This window comes from Dunckerocampus dactyliophorus, chromosome 10 (assembly GCF_027744805.1).
Source record: "Dunckerocampus dactyliophorus isolate RoL2022-P2 chromosome 10, RoL_Ddac_1.1, whole genome shotgun sequence".
Classification (NCBI taxonomy): Eukaryota; Metazoa; Chordata; class Actinopteri; order Syngnathiformes; family Syngnathidae; genus Dunckerocampus; species Dunckerocampus dactyliophorus.
Genome location: NC_072828.1, coordinates 15,690,519 through 15,705,408, shown reverse-complemented (window position 1 = coordinate 15,705,408; position 14,890 = coordinate 15,690,519). Strand labels below are relative to the sequence as shown.

The 14,890-nt window shown below is 43.2% G+C and overlaps 1 protein-coding gene across 5 annotated transcripts; it reads left to right on the top strand.

Moving 5' to 3' along the window:
- The first annotated feature begins 393 nt into the window (after positions 1–393).
- arhgap45b (Rho GTPase activating protein 45b) lies at positions 394–14,887 on the top strand. 5 transcript variants are annotated; one of them, XM_054790800.1, is made up of 24 exons: positions 394–910; positions 2,683–2,920; positions 2,998–3,183; positions 5,816–5,956; positions 6,347–6,431; positions 7,199–7,271; positions 7,348–7,417; positions 7,607–7,738; positions 8,871–8,932; positions 9,003–9,113; positions 9,201–9,281; positions 9,351–9,515; positions 9,716–9,853; positions 9,935–10,128; positions 10,711–10,826; positions 10,895–10,981; positions 11,052–11,153; positions 11,224–11,387; positions 11,469–11,657; positions 11,728–11,865; positions 12,045–12,301; positions 12,382–12,619; positions 13,110–13,218; positions 14,262–14,887. In XM_054790800.1, exons 1-24 carry the CDS (start codon positions 638–640, stop codon positions 14,681–14,683), a joined length of 3,771 nt encoding a protein of 1,256 aa, XP_054646775.1. In that variant the 5' UTR covers positions 394–637; the 3' UTR covers positions 14,684–14,887. The 5 variants fall into 5 exon arrangements, with proteins under 5 accessions (XP_054646775.1, XP_054646776.1, XP_054646773.1 ...); XM_054790801.1 differs by having other exon boundaries at positions 2,668–2,920; positions 13,113–13,218; positions 14,274–14,887; XM_054790798.1 differs by having other exon boundaries at positions 2,668–2,920; positions 13,113–13,218.
- The last annotated feature ends 3 nt before the right edge of the window (positions 14,888–14,890 follow it).

Sequence of the window (14,890 nt, the reverse complement as noted above, 5' to 3'; positions counted from 1 at the left end):
TAATTTAAAACGCACACATAACCATAAATTACCATTTATTTCTGGTATTGCATCATTATAAATTATTGTGTATTGTAAAAGTAACATTAAAAAATGATGCTTGCAGTTTTTCAAAATGTACTAAAATTAATTTAGAAATGAAATACTAATACTAATATTCTAGGGTCAAAATGTTGAATTTCCTGCTATTCTACTAAGGACCTTGAAAGGGTTACTTGTAGCTTCATGATATCTGAATCATAGTACAGAACTGCATAACCAAATCTTGTTTTTGTTTTTTTTGTTACATAAATCAATTTGATCGGTATGTAGTAGGTGGTACCTCGGGGGTCTAAGTTACGTCGTAGCGCAGGTGCGTCTAGCCGGCGGAAGGTTACCACGTCAAGTGACGCAGCGCACGTGCGTTTTGACTGCTTAATTGCTGTTTTCATCAAAGGTTATTTGCCTGTTTAAAGACAATCTGAATTCGCCCATTTTGTTGTTGATTGCCTTTAAAAGGGATAACGTTAAGAGTAGGATACAGTACTTGTTACACTTGTTGATAAAGTAGTTTGCTGTACCTCTTCCTCCCCCTCCCTTGAGGAAGCGGCGGCCCGCCTCCCTCTCCCTCTGTAGTCAATTGAGCCCGCTCGGCTAGATGAGTGACAACCGAAGGAGGACAGAAAGACACGCACCGTGGATCAGGATCCGGCCGGATGATACCGACTCCCCGCTGAGCAGCACGACCGGCGGCACAACACCCAAGTGGCGAGTAGGGGGGTGGGTGGGGGGTTTATACGTCAGACTCAAAGAGGTCGGCATGGAAGGTAGAGGCACCCTAAAGATGTTCACTCGAAAGAAGAGGGAACTTATCAAGACACCGTCCATCTCTAAGAAGAGCCGTACCGGAAGTCCAGGGCCTCCGAATACGGTAAGTTCTGATAAGTGCGTGGGTGACACTTGCTGTCTGTGGACGTGAACGCGTTACAATGTAGGAAGTACAACTTGGGCTTATTCTTGGTGGCTGAAGAAGAAATCCAATTTCCTCGATCAACTTTTGCAAGTTACCATGACCTGGAGGACTGAGAATCTGCACAGACTTTTGTGATTTTGATGATACAGTGGAAACAGTCGCTCAACACAAAGGTCTTTGGAGGCCTATACTGGCCCCTACTGGCTGTTTATAGGTATTGCTGGGATTGATATACGTTATTGGCATGCAGCGTAAGGGCACATCTTGAACTTGGTGAATGTTTTGTTGGTATGTGTAACCCGCCCTGTTTCACACCTGCCCGCACCGGGGCTCGAATACAGGACCTTCGCAATGGGAGGCGAGGGCGCCGACCACGCGACTAAATGCCCGGACTTTCGCCCGCGTGTTCAGCGCAGCTCTTGAGGCGGAGGGAGTGAGGTTTACCAATGTACACTCGCACAGCCTCACAGGCTGGCATCCGTTACATATGTACTGTTTTAGATTGCCTTTTTTTGGTTCTTTGGTTGTCATCGCTTTTCCACTTCACCATCTCTGGGAACCTTCGGCGTTGTTTTGTCATTGTTTGTCATTTTAAGATGATTTTGAACTTTCAAATAGTAATATAAATATGTTACATTTTGTGGGCAGCATGCTGACATAGTGGTTACAACATCTGCCGTCACATTTAGGAGATCCAGGTTTGAATGCATAGGTTTTCTATGGTTCTCTGGCCCACATCCCAAAGACATCCATGCTAGGATGATTGTAGACTCTAAATCAGGGGTCACCAACACAGTGCCCACAGGCACCAGGTAGCCCCCACAACCACATGAGGCGCCCGCAAGCCTGCTTTTCATTCAGGTTTTTGGTTAATAATGTGAGAACAAATATAGGTTGTGGATACAAGCATTTCGTTAATGTGGTAAAACAATTATATTCGGTTTCTTGGTCTAGTGCAATTTTTGTCCTGTGTGTGTGTGTGTGTGTGTGTATGCAAGCCTAAGGCCAATGCTTTAAGGTATTATTATTTGATATTATTGTTGTTATGCCATACTCCACCAGTATGAGGCTTAAGAAAGTGGATGCTGAAAGCAAACAACGACTGGACGTTTTGCTCAACAGGCATGTGTGGCTCAAACAGGTAAATGCAGAACTGCATAGTAAAAAAGTTCTGTAGTTTGGTGTCATACCAACAAGAGCCCTCAATATTATTTGAAAGCATGATATTGAAAGTGTTTGCATTTTGGATAAAGCAGACTTTTTCAGTTGTAATGAATGTTATAATCTGACTGACTGTTTCACCTCTTGGATGCAGAAGCTAACAAGAATGTTGTTTCCCTTGTAATGGGATAAGTCATTCATTTTAGGGAGGTATATATTTTAAGCTGTTAGGTGCTGGAAAAGCTTGAAATTTGGTCTTACAAAGTGCTTGACCTTGGAAATGGTGTAGAACACAAGGTATTAAATTGATATAAAGCAGATGATGTGCTTTAAGTTTGGCAGGCTTATCTTATTGCTTCGACTTTACCGATTAATGCCCGTGAACATTGCTCTTGTTGTCTGTGTATTTCTTCACATTGCTGTCTCTGCCGCACCCTTCCACACATTCGAATAGGAAGTGTTGCAGGATCTTGTGAAAGCCTTGTGTGCGTTCACGCCGATTGTCAACATGGCGTAAAAAGAGTAGCAATGTTGTCTCTGTCTGTCCCTGACAGCTGTCCATCCTTCAGGAGCAGCCCCGGAAAGATGGCAGCGACCTCGCCTTCTCATCGCCCACCTCTTCCTCCTCCTCATCCTCGTCAATGCTCACCCCGTCCTCAGCCGGGCTCCAGGACCCCTCCCTGTCCTGCCCAGGCACCCCCAGCCCCCAGCACAGTAAGCTGCCGGCGATGCACGCCATGGCCGGCCCGTCTCCCATCGCCACCCTGAGGAGGCCGACCACACTGAGCCGGCACGCCAGCGCAGCAGGTTCAAAGATACGAGCACCAGAAGGTCCCCACAATTAAAAGTGCAGCCAATTCTCACATTTTTTAATTTGCACTCAGGTTTCACTCTTCAATCGTGGGTGTTCACCAAAGGCCAGGCGAAAGGAGCGATGACCCCCACGCCACCGGCCGACAGTCCCGAGGGTGCCGCCATTGAGGTGGAAGACATTCCAGCCCTGCTGAGGGACGTGGCACGCTTCGCAGAGGCAGTGGAGAAGCTAAAGGATGTGGTGGTGCTGGCGGAAGGTACAAAAGATCAATCTTCCTCCTTTTTAAAAGTCAAACAAAACATGGAGTTCAAGTCATCATCACGTGTGACATCATGAGAGACCTCTGCAAATCTCATGAGAATTTATCTCAGTGAGCAACTAAATGAAGGGTACGAATGATAGCAAATTGGGAAAAGTGTGATGATAACCATAGAACAGGGCATGACAGTTTAGGGAAATGGCTTCATTCGATTCAATGTTAATTACTGGGGATGCTCCGATCGATTCGTCCCCGAAACAAGCAATGCCGTTAGTTTGGAGCTCGTTTTTGTCCCACGAGGAAGTGGATATCACGTTCATGGGGTACGTACTAACTTTTTCAAGTGTCACTTCACTTGACTCACTTGTTATCATTATGCTAATTATGGCTTGTCCTCAAAACTCTATTTGTGCGTGGTTGTTTAATGGACATAAACAAATAGTGTGTCCAGTGATGATGATATTATCACAGGGTCTCCTAGCTTGCTAGCTGATTTTGAGTAGCTCAGCATAGGGTCAAAAAATATTTGCTTCAGCTCTTGGTATTTTTTTTTTTTTATTGTAACTCTTGACTGCAGACTTTATGTCTTTAATATAATGACAAATGACTACAAAATAGCATAAAGACGATGGCCACACTGTTTGAGTGGAGATCTGCTTGGTAAATAAAGTAGTGTACAATTGAAATGTTGCCAGTCATAAATAAAACACAAATAGTTGACAGCTCTAACAGTGATGAACGTTGGAGACCCCTGCAACCTGGGCACTGAATTTATTCTCTTTTAAGTTGAGCAGGACAGATTTCTTATTATTAAAGATATTTAGTTGTATTATCTTATTCTGTTAACTTTTATTTCCCATGTATTCAACTCCAAAACATGCATCAAATTAAATTCAAAATTGTGACAAATAGTACAAAAATTGTTTCACACAAATACAGGAGAAAAAAAAGACAATCCACTCAAACGTTTATTTTTTGGGACTTTGGGACCAGACTCAGGACTTTTTATGACCAGGGGCCCTTGGAATTGTCTTAACGGCGCCCCTGACCAATACCACTTATCATAAGTACATTGAAAAATGTACAGTTAATCCATGTAACCGGTATGGCCGATCTCACTCATGGGTGAGATCGGTATGGGAATCGGCAGCATAAAACCCTGATCGGAGCATCCCTATTAATTACATTAACCTAATAGATAATAAATATAATTTAGCCAAAGCATAACGGCCATTATGACTACAGAAGATTGTGTGTGGCAGATTTTTAGCAATAGACATGTACTGATTAATTCCAGCAGTACCTATAAAACACCATCGTCCTCTACCCTCACTATTACTTGTCTTGTCAGGTGTTTTCAAAAGATGACTGCTTTTACTTTCAGTGGGTAACTTCTCTTAATACTAGTATGACAGTAAGCAATATTATAATGTTACTTAAAACATGACTTATTTAATAATGTTTCTTAATGGGACAATTTAGTTTTAACCAAATCAAAGATGGACCACCGTCACGGAACATATTGTGGTCGACTTTCAAGGTACCACTGTGCAGTTTTTTACTGACTACACTGAGCGCTTGCATCCCTGATCTTGCAACTCATTTTCTTCCCCAAAATGAAAGGTTTCCTTTCCACTGCCTTTCCACCAACACTTTTATTTTCTAAGGCTCAAAATGAAAGCCACCTGCTACACAAACATATGTACACACTTTGCAAGCAGAAACCAAAGACCGTGCACGTGTTAGCGTGCAATTGTTTCATGTTCTCCACCCACAATGAACATTCTTAACAGGAAGCCATGATGGATCGTGTCTGACAGAGCAACCTCTCTGCATTTCCTTCTCTGATAGGACAGCTGCATGAGTTTGTCTCCTGTCCTCAAGCCAGAATGCTTTGAGACTTGTATGAAAGTCCTGAAAGCAGAATTGCTCTGCATGCTTGCATAACTTGGAAAAAAAAAAGGCCACATCCTGTTTGGCACAATGCGGAGGTCACTCTGCTCTTATCATCAGGGACACTCTGAGACACATCTTCAGGCGGCGCGTCAGCCGACCTCTGACCACCCCTGTGCCGCCCCATTTAGCAAGGGCTTGATAGTGATGGTCCGTTGTTGACTGTATCTTTGTTAGTGGCGACGCATTTCCTCATCGCTAACTTCAAAGCTGCAATGTTACTGCCTCACTCAGTGCTCTTTTTTTTTGTCAAACACCACAAGCTGGTGGGATTCAAATGCCAGTAAGAGAAGATCCAAATCCAATTCCTTTGTTCACAAGAAATTGCTCAATACTGACACAGTCCCATCAAACCAACAGAACAAAAGCATCACACAGTCATAAAAGAGCCTACAGTTTTGCACCCTATAACTACTGACCATCATCTCTTACTATTGTTCTATCAGGAGAAAGTGGCACAGAAAGCCAAAGAAAAAGTAACATAATACCAAAGAGGTTAATCCCCTGATGCTGACTGAAATCAGGCCTTATTATAGCTTGTATTATATTCTGACATCAAGTGCTGGCCTACCCATTTTTACCAAAAATGTGTGTCGAATTCCAAACTTTGACTGAGACTGTACCATTGAAACTTTAGGGTTGAGGGTGAACTAACTGTCCTGCTTCTGTGTTACAGGTACTGAGAATCAGCGGCCCATTGCCCACGAATGTTTGGGGGAGGTTCTGCGCGTGCTCCGGCAGGTCATCAACACGTATCCCTTCCTCAACACTGTGGAAATCCTAACCGCTGCAGGAAAACTCATATCCAAAGTCAAAGGTCAATGACGCAAAGAACATAATAGAAAAATACTATGTGAATTTCTCTTGGAGATCAATAAAGTATCTATCTATATTTATTTTTTAATAACATGTCCCATTCATGGAAACTGCAACTTTACAACGGAAACCTGATGGTTGTGTACTTTATGATAAGTGCACGTAATATGGGGGATGTCTGTTGGGGTTTATGTGGTCATCTGAAGACCATGCATTTCCATGTTATTCAAATTTACAGTCGCCCTGCCATCAAATCAGTTTAAAGGGATTCAGATTATTTGCTTTGTAACGTTCTCTAGTACATGAAACACCTGCAAAATGATATACTAACACATCTGTATTTCACAAGATAGAATAATAAATAATATCATATTTGGTTGACCTTTTTTAGGTTTCCACTATGAGGCGTACAACGACTCGGACAAAAAAGACTTTGAGAAGGCAATTGAGACCATCGCAGTCGCTTTTAGCAGCAAGTGAGTCACTACAATATTACTTAAATCAATGTACTGTTTCATCATGTCAGTTCTTGAATTGTTGTTGTGTGCGTGTGTGTGTGTGTTAGAGGGTGAGAGAGTGAGAGAGAAGTGTGTAAACGGTGACACATTTGCATGAGGCTGAAAGCAGAAAACAGGAAGTGGTTTTCTTGTACGGTGAAATGGCTGGTGGAGATGATCCATCAAATATTCTTTATATTTGCATAGAGACTATAAGAAGAAGCAAAATTAACACATACATCACCTATTATATATTTTACCTGAACTGAATTTGTTGTATTGTTTTAGAAAGTAGTACTTGTGTTTGCGTCGAACGTGGTCACATGTGTTTTATTATATAGAGTAACTGTCAGAGTTGCGAAAGGAAGTGAGCCGTCACACAGTTGAAATGTCTGATGGGTTCGTTTCCTCATCCACTCAGCATTCTTTACAGTAAAATGGTGTTTCCACTTTTTGCTTCTGCCTCTTTTACAATGGATTTGTATAAAAAAGCTTCACAATGATAAACAAGTACAGACCTCCGCAAAGGCCAAAATACTGTATAAAGAGACTCCTGTCAGAACATGTTAATCAGTTTTCTGTGTTAAATCAAATTTGTTGCCAAATATGCAGGAATGGTGGCGGGTGTAAAATGGTAACGGTATACATGTATTTCCCTTGCAGACCCTAATTCTAGAACCGCACCATCTCATCACCTGTACAATATATCACCTAAATATATAAATGCCGTATGTGCCTCTGTCCAGTGTGTCTGAGCTGCTGATGGGTGAGGTGGACAGCAGCACACTGCTGTCACTGCTGCCCACTGAGAAGAGCCGGGTGGGTATCGGTCCCATTTGACTCTGAATGTGTATTAATTGTGTATTTAATCATGAGTATTGTTTGTGCTGTGCAGTCCATGGAGAACTTGTATGGCACTTCAAGCCAGGATAGCGGCCAGCTGGGGAGCAACTCTGAGGACATTGGTAGGTAACCTTGTCTTGCACTATTTGTTTTACTTAAGAAGATGTATTAATTATTTTATGTAAATAGACAACCATTGACAGGAACTCCTGCTTTCTTATACTGCCAGAACTTATGCATTCTTCTGCACACATTTTATACAATTTTCTTTTGACTAGTAGCACAAAAGTTGTCCTGTTTCCTCCATGTAGGCAGCATCGAAGGAGTGGATATGATACTCCAGCACAGCGAGGGAGGAGTGGAGTCTGCTTTGCACTATGCCAAAACCATTTCCAAGTACATGAAGGATCTGATCAGTTATGTTGAGAAGAGAACCTCATTGGGTATGTTGGCAAAAGAGCTGTATTAAAAATGGAGCCTTTACAACAATAACTTGAAATTTCTGGCTGTAATTAGATCAATAAACCACGATCATATCAGAACAGCATATTTCAACAGAAATGAAAACAATTGCAACTTACTTCTTTGGACCATCTGATTTCACAGCACATTATAAAGCTTGTCCTCATTTTGGTTCTCTCATATAGAAAACTTGTGTCTGACCATGAGAGGTAGCATTTACCATGTATAAATTTGTATAAGTAATGAGTGAAAAGTGCCACAATTACGGCGAAAAAGTTGTAATGTTTTCACAATAAAGTTGGCAGAAAAAAGTGTCCAAATTATGAGCAAAAAGTCACAAGGCTATGACATAAAAAAGTGAAATAAAGTTATGAAAACTTGTGAGAAAACGAAAAAGTTGTAGTGTCGTGAAATAGAAGGTACAAGAAATCTGAAGTTTAAAATATTGGAATGTTTCAAGAAAAGATTTTTAATGTTACAATGGGAAAAAAAGATGAGCACAGTCAGTCACAGAGGGTGCTATGCCTGGGCCTACGTCACACGTTTGCATAGTGTGAGCACACGGAATCACTTACCCCCCTTTAGTAAAATTGGAAGAAGTGGCTTTAGAGCCCGGCATGATTCCATGCACACAAACACACACGCATGCACGCAACGTAGAAGAGTCATAGAATGACTTTAACGTGACCACTACTTCACTACTATGTAGATTCGTGAAGAGAACCAACATAATTCATATTAAAATACAAAAGACTCAAAATGATCCAAAAGTCAAACCCACAGCACACTCACTCACCTGTGACCACATTTATGTTCAAAGATTCTCTATATGATTTAATTCATGCACTCTTCTCTTAATGTATTTCCTTTCAGCGGCAACATTGCACAAAATAATCACAATGAAATAATACAGTCAATAGTCCACAAAGTCAGAAATTGCAGTAATACAGCAGAATCGAAGTGATGTTACAAGAAAATGTACCATGGTGCAAATGCTCAGTATGAGTAGGCCAGAGGAGGTCAGAAGGGGGAATCGCGCCCAAGTCCAGCATGATACGATAGGCCTGAGTACGCCCCAAGTGAATACACAGTGTATGTTATCTCTTCCACCAGAGATGGAGTTCTCCAAAGGTCTTCAGAGATTATACCAGTCCTGCAAGCACAGCATAACACATGTGAGCCTCTTTTAACAATGCAGCATTTTGAATCCATGTGCAGTCAATGACATAAAATTACTCCCTCCAGCCCCACATGCCCCTCTTCTCCATCTACTCTCTGGCCCTGGAACAGGACCAGGAGCTGAGTGTGGGACTCCAGCAGGCCAGTGCCACCTTGCATAACCAGACCTTCATCCAGGTTAGACCTGTTTGGTCGGAATCCTTTTTCGTATGATTAAAAAAACAAAGGTTACGTGTATGTGCCCACCATTTTGTGTTTGTGCAGCCGCTAGTGCAGCAAAAGCAGGAGCACGAGAAAAGGCGTAAGGAAATCAAGGAGCAATGGATTCGAGCAAAGAGAAAGCTGGTATGTCCTTAGAACATCTTGTTTCTACCAACATGACCACAGTAGGAGCTGACTTCAATCTCTATTCAGATGGACTGTGAGTCCAACCTACGGAAGGCCAAGCAAACCTACATGGCCCGCTGCGAGGACTACAAGGCCAAAGCGGCTGCCAGCCGAGCCGAGGAGGAGGGAGCAGGAACCACGGCCAAGTCGCTGGACAAGAAGAAGCGACTGGAGGAAGAGGCTCGCAACAAAGTACAAACCACTACCTAAACATGCCACAGAGTGAAAATACATGTATATGGTTTTGGTTATAAGAAGGCTGTCTAGCAAATTTCCAACTCCAGTTTTGCTTGATGAAGATGATGCTCTTAATATGATATCATTTTCTATTGATTTTGTCATAAGAAACTACCAAATTGATGCCGAGTTTGTAAGCGTAAGCGTGTGTGTAGGCGGAGGAGGCAGAGGCAACTTACAGGACGTGCATAGCCGACGCCACCTCTCAGATGACTGAGCTAGAGCACACCAAGATCACAGTTCTTAGACAGCTGCAGGACATCATCAAACAGAGTGACCAGACGCTGCGTTCGGTCAGAATAAACACACTCACACTAACATCTTTCAACTTTCCTTACTCTGATCTTTCCCTGATCTCTCAATTGGACCAACAGGCAACCATCTCCTATTACCAGCTCATGCACATGCAGACAGTCGCCCTGCCTGTCTGCTACCAGACTCTATGCGAGAGCAGTAAGCTGTATGACCCTGGCCAGCAGTATGCTGCACATGTCCGAGACCTGCAGCTGCCTGACCAGCCCGCCGTTTGCTACACCTTCGAGGCCTACACCCCTTCTGGCATATCACAGTAAGGAAGAAGCTCACGTGAATTATCACATACAGTAATCCCTCTTTTATACTTGTGTGTGTTTTAAGAAATATCTTCAAAACATGTCAGGAAGTGACATTGGGATTCAGAGTTGAGTATTAGCTTGAGTACGGCCACAACAGTAGACAGTTATTATGATGATGGTGACTATTATTACTGTGTTGTTATTGTGCCTGTTGTAAGATAAATAATTATAAAATAATAAAAGCCTGTCATTGGCAATCAAGTGTGGTGCGTGACACACTGTATAAGTGACACCTAGTGGCCAGTGTAGATTACAGTTCAGTTCATCGACTTCTTGCATTGCCTTAAACTGTATTTGTATTTTAGTTCATTTTGAATTTTTTTTTTATGCTTGAAAATGCTTAATTTAGGTCCAGAATACGGAACATTTGCTTATACATTTTATATTACTAAATAAGCCGTGGTCAACCATGAAACAGCAATCACTTATTAAAACATTTTCGAAAAAATGTGATACAGTGAGGGAACGATGTTCGAACCGCGTTGGAACAAGGGACGACTGTAGCTCTTAACGGAATATACTGTTTGTCAATGTAGCCTTGGTCACAGACCACGGAATGACAGCTTTAACACGGAGCAGACCAGCAATTCTGATAGTCCCACCATCACCGTTGACGCTACGTGTGTGGAGGCAGACGCCCATCGACATCCAAGTTAGTGATGCAGCATGCACAAGTTACTGTTTGCGTGTTCAGCAGTTAACTTGTCTTTTCTGCTGCAGGGCAAGGTCACAAGTCATGGGGTTCAACAGTGAGTGATGACAGTGTCGTTGGAGACGGCGGCTTGGAGTCTCCCACTGCCAGCACAAGTGAGCCAATCCATGAATCGTTGTTGTGTCTTAGCAAACATGTTTACACTGCTTACTTTCATTTCGCTAGCCGACATCAATAAAATGGCTCGGACGTCATCCACTGGGACAATGTCGTCGAATGAGGACACGGATGAGAAAGACGGAAATGTGGCTTCATTTGAGACACCAAGTAAGATGTTCAGATGGACAGTAGAGGGCTGTGTTTCTTACTGAAGGATGTGTGTATGATTCCTCCTCAGACATTAACGGCATGGACCCAGATGTAGTGGTTTCCACCAGACCTTTCCGCAACGTTGGCCTGTCCAAAGCCGCCAAAACACACCGTCTGAGGAAGCTGCGGACTCCCGCAAAGTGCCGCGAATGTGACAGCTATGTGTACTTCCAGGGGGCCGAGTGTGAGGAGGTCAGCAACGCAAATCTGAAACTTTTTGAACTCCCTCAAAGATGATGTTCCTCAGGTCAAATTACCTCCCCATGTCTGCAGTGCTTCCTGGCGTGTCACAAACGCTGTCTGGAGACTTTGGCCATCCAGTGCGGACACAAGAAGCTGCAAGGACGTCTACAGCTTTTCGGCAGGGAATTTGCTTTGGTGGCCAGTTGCGCCAGTGATGGCATCCCCTTCATCATCACCAAGTGCATCTCTGAGATAGAGAGACGGGCACTGAAGATGAAGGTGAGGTTTTAAATAGGATGCTTCAGCTTAACTTCCAGGCACCCTATTAAATGTATCCTGTCTTAAACAGGGCATCTACAGAGTGAACGGGGTCAAAACCCGGGTGGAGAAGCTGTGTCAGGCCTTTGAGAACGGCAAAGAGCTGGTGGAGCTGTCACAGTGTTCTCCACACGACATCAGCAATGTGCTCAAGCTTTACCTGCGACAGGTACACGCCCCATCATCCATCAGCGCCATGCGGAAGCACAGAGCCTATTAGCAGTAACATAGGAAAGTCCAATAACTTTGTGCAGACACCACTTGGTGAACAACTTCCTCTTCCCTCTGTTACGTCCTCCATCCTTATCTTGCTTTTAATTATGTATTTCCTGTTTGTGTGATCTTCAGTTGCCAGAACCCATCATGCCTTTCCACATTTATAACAGTCTGATGGGTTTGGCCAAGGAGAGCATGCACAGTGATGCAGAACTCGCAGAGACCAGTGGTGGCACACCAGCAGTGAGCAGGGGGTCCCAGCTGGTAGATCTGGGTCCAGAAACTGAGCCAGAGATTCTGGTGCTGGTGGACAAACTTAGGGAGCTTCTGAAAGAGCTGCCAAAGGCTAACTTAGCTACTCTGCGATACCTAATTCGACATCTTCGACGGTCAGCAAGATACATGACGACTTCTATCTTTTTGTATCAAATGCACTCTATCTCATCCCTTGCATCTGTCTGTCTTCTAGAATCGCAGAGCTGGAGGAGGAGAACAAGATGAGTCCCAGCAACTTAGGCATTGTGTTTGGGCCCTCCCTTATGCGTCCACGTCCCACCGGGGCCACCATATCACTGTCCTCTCTGGTGGACTACCCCCACCAGGCCCGCATTGTGGAGGCACTTATCGTCTTCTACTTCTCCATCTTCCAGTCCAAAAGCTCTCCGAGCTTTAAAACCTGCCGATCTGCTTCCACTTCTTCTCACCTGGTAAGTTTCAACTCACCCTATTTACCCAAGTGCAGAGTGTACCAGGCATTTATCGGGGTGACTTGTTTGTGCGAACAGGGTCAGCCTTTTTTTTTTTTTTTTTTTTTTTCAAATACAGAATGTATGGTTCTGTATTTTTTTGTCCGCGCAGAGGCCTGTATTTATCCACATTTTTTTAATGTTTTAAAATACTTTGTTTGTGTGGGCTGAGGTCTTTATTTGTACAAATGCATTTTTGTGGTAATGTTTTTTATATCAATTTTGTCATTTACTGAATTGCAGAGAGCGCCGGATGTTTAGTAGGAGTAAGGTATTTATTTGGGGGAAACTTTTATCTGTACAAATGCTGTTTGTTTAATCTTTTAATAAATGTTCCAATATACTCACCTGCAGAGAGTATGAGGAGCATTTATTGGGGTAAGGTGTTTAATTAGAGGGGAAGGCCTTAAGTGTGTTTCCTAGTTAAGTGACAGTTGTAATTCATTCCAAGCAGGCTCAGGCTAGCGAGGACATGACGAGGAGCTCTGCCGATGGCGAGGAGGATGGCGGCCGACTGAGGAAGAGCAAATCGGAGTCTGACAAAATGGATGAAGGATGTGGTAAGATTTCCTCAGTCATGTTGTAACAGCAATGAATCTTAGGGATTACAAATTAAAACATAAAAACATAAAACCGTGTGTGTAGATAGAGAGCTCATAACCAGTGTTGGGCAAATTTCTTTCAAAAAAATTAATGGTATTACTTCTGCATAGATGTAGTTAACGGGCAAAGTAATATTTAAAAAAAATAATAATAATAATTCAAATATGTCAGAATTCAGATTGTAATGTGTACCGTTGAGAGATATTCCATTAGCATTCTGGGATTTTCTTGGTTAACTCCCTTAAAAAGACCTACGCAAAGTACCGTAAATGTAAAGCTGTCCTTAAACTATTTGGATTAGAGGCATGGTTTGGGGTTCTTTTGAGAGCTAACATTAGTGTTTTTTGTGTGCATGTGGTTGCACCTGTTGTATCTTAGAATGCTGTGTATCAGTCGAATCTCAGTGAAATAAGCTTTCCAATGATGCATAACACGCCTTGGTACGCAAATAGGGGGGCGCGATGTAAAAACCCCGTTTCATCATCTCAGAGGACCATCGGAGCGTTGGAATGTTAAAGGGTTAAGAATTAAGATTGCGCGCATGACTTGCAATTGTCGACCACAACGCTATGGAGCAGCGTTTTTCTGAGAGTGAGCAATCACAGCTCTCTTTCAAGCGCTTCAGCTTTCTGTGTAGTATTGTGAGGCGACATCCAGATGGTTGAGAGAGAGATATCAATGCATAATAACACGCCACATTTGACTGTCGGCATGGTGACGCTGTTGTAATGTTTGAAATAGTCATTCGATTACCTGTTACTGGAAAACATCAAGTGCGTTAGTAACGCCGTTACTCCTAACAGTGGTCATAATTGACTACTGTTATTCACATGTGATTGAACAATCTTCAAAAGCACTTCTAAACATGCTGAATGTAAGAGGCCTGCTCTAAGGATTCTGGAGGCTCTGCACAGTAATCACAATTCTAATCAGTCATGTTAATGACTGAAGGCGTGGCAGGAGGAGTGAGGCTGTGAAATCCCACATTAACTCTATGCAGGCACTTCCTCAGGGTCCATGGAGTCCAACGAGCAGCTTCCCGACTCAGACTCTGAGTTGGATGACACTGCTCCGCGAGGCCTGAGTGAACAGGAGGTCCAGCTGAGCGTGGAGGACGACCAACTGAGCTACAGAGACAGCTTAGATCTTTCCAGCCCCACTGATCCAGACCAAGAGGCAGATCAGGACCACGCTGACGACGTACAGCCCCCGCAGCTGCCACACAGCGGGCCCCCAGATGAGGACACGGGGAATCCTGAAGGGGATCTGTGCTCCTCCCTGGCCAAGCTGAACGTGAACCAGTCCAACAATTACTACTACTGCTCGCCACTCTCGGGGCGCTCGAGAATCTTACTGGCTCGCTTGTGCGGGAAGAAATTACCGCTGACAAAATATCGAGCCAGCGAGCCTGAATTTGTCTGAATCACAAGGTTGTGATGTCCAAATTCTCTGTAGTTGTCTGCAGCTTTTATCATCTCTAAGCTTTTCCTAATGCAATCTTGCTGTGTAACTCAAATGTACTTAATTGCCACACAATATTTCCATGCGGAATAACCTTAAAGTGCTGCTGGTTTTATTTCAGCACTTTTTTTTAGCCATTTCAAATTGTTTCACTGTTATACATGTTTG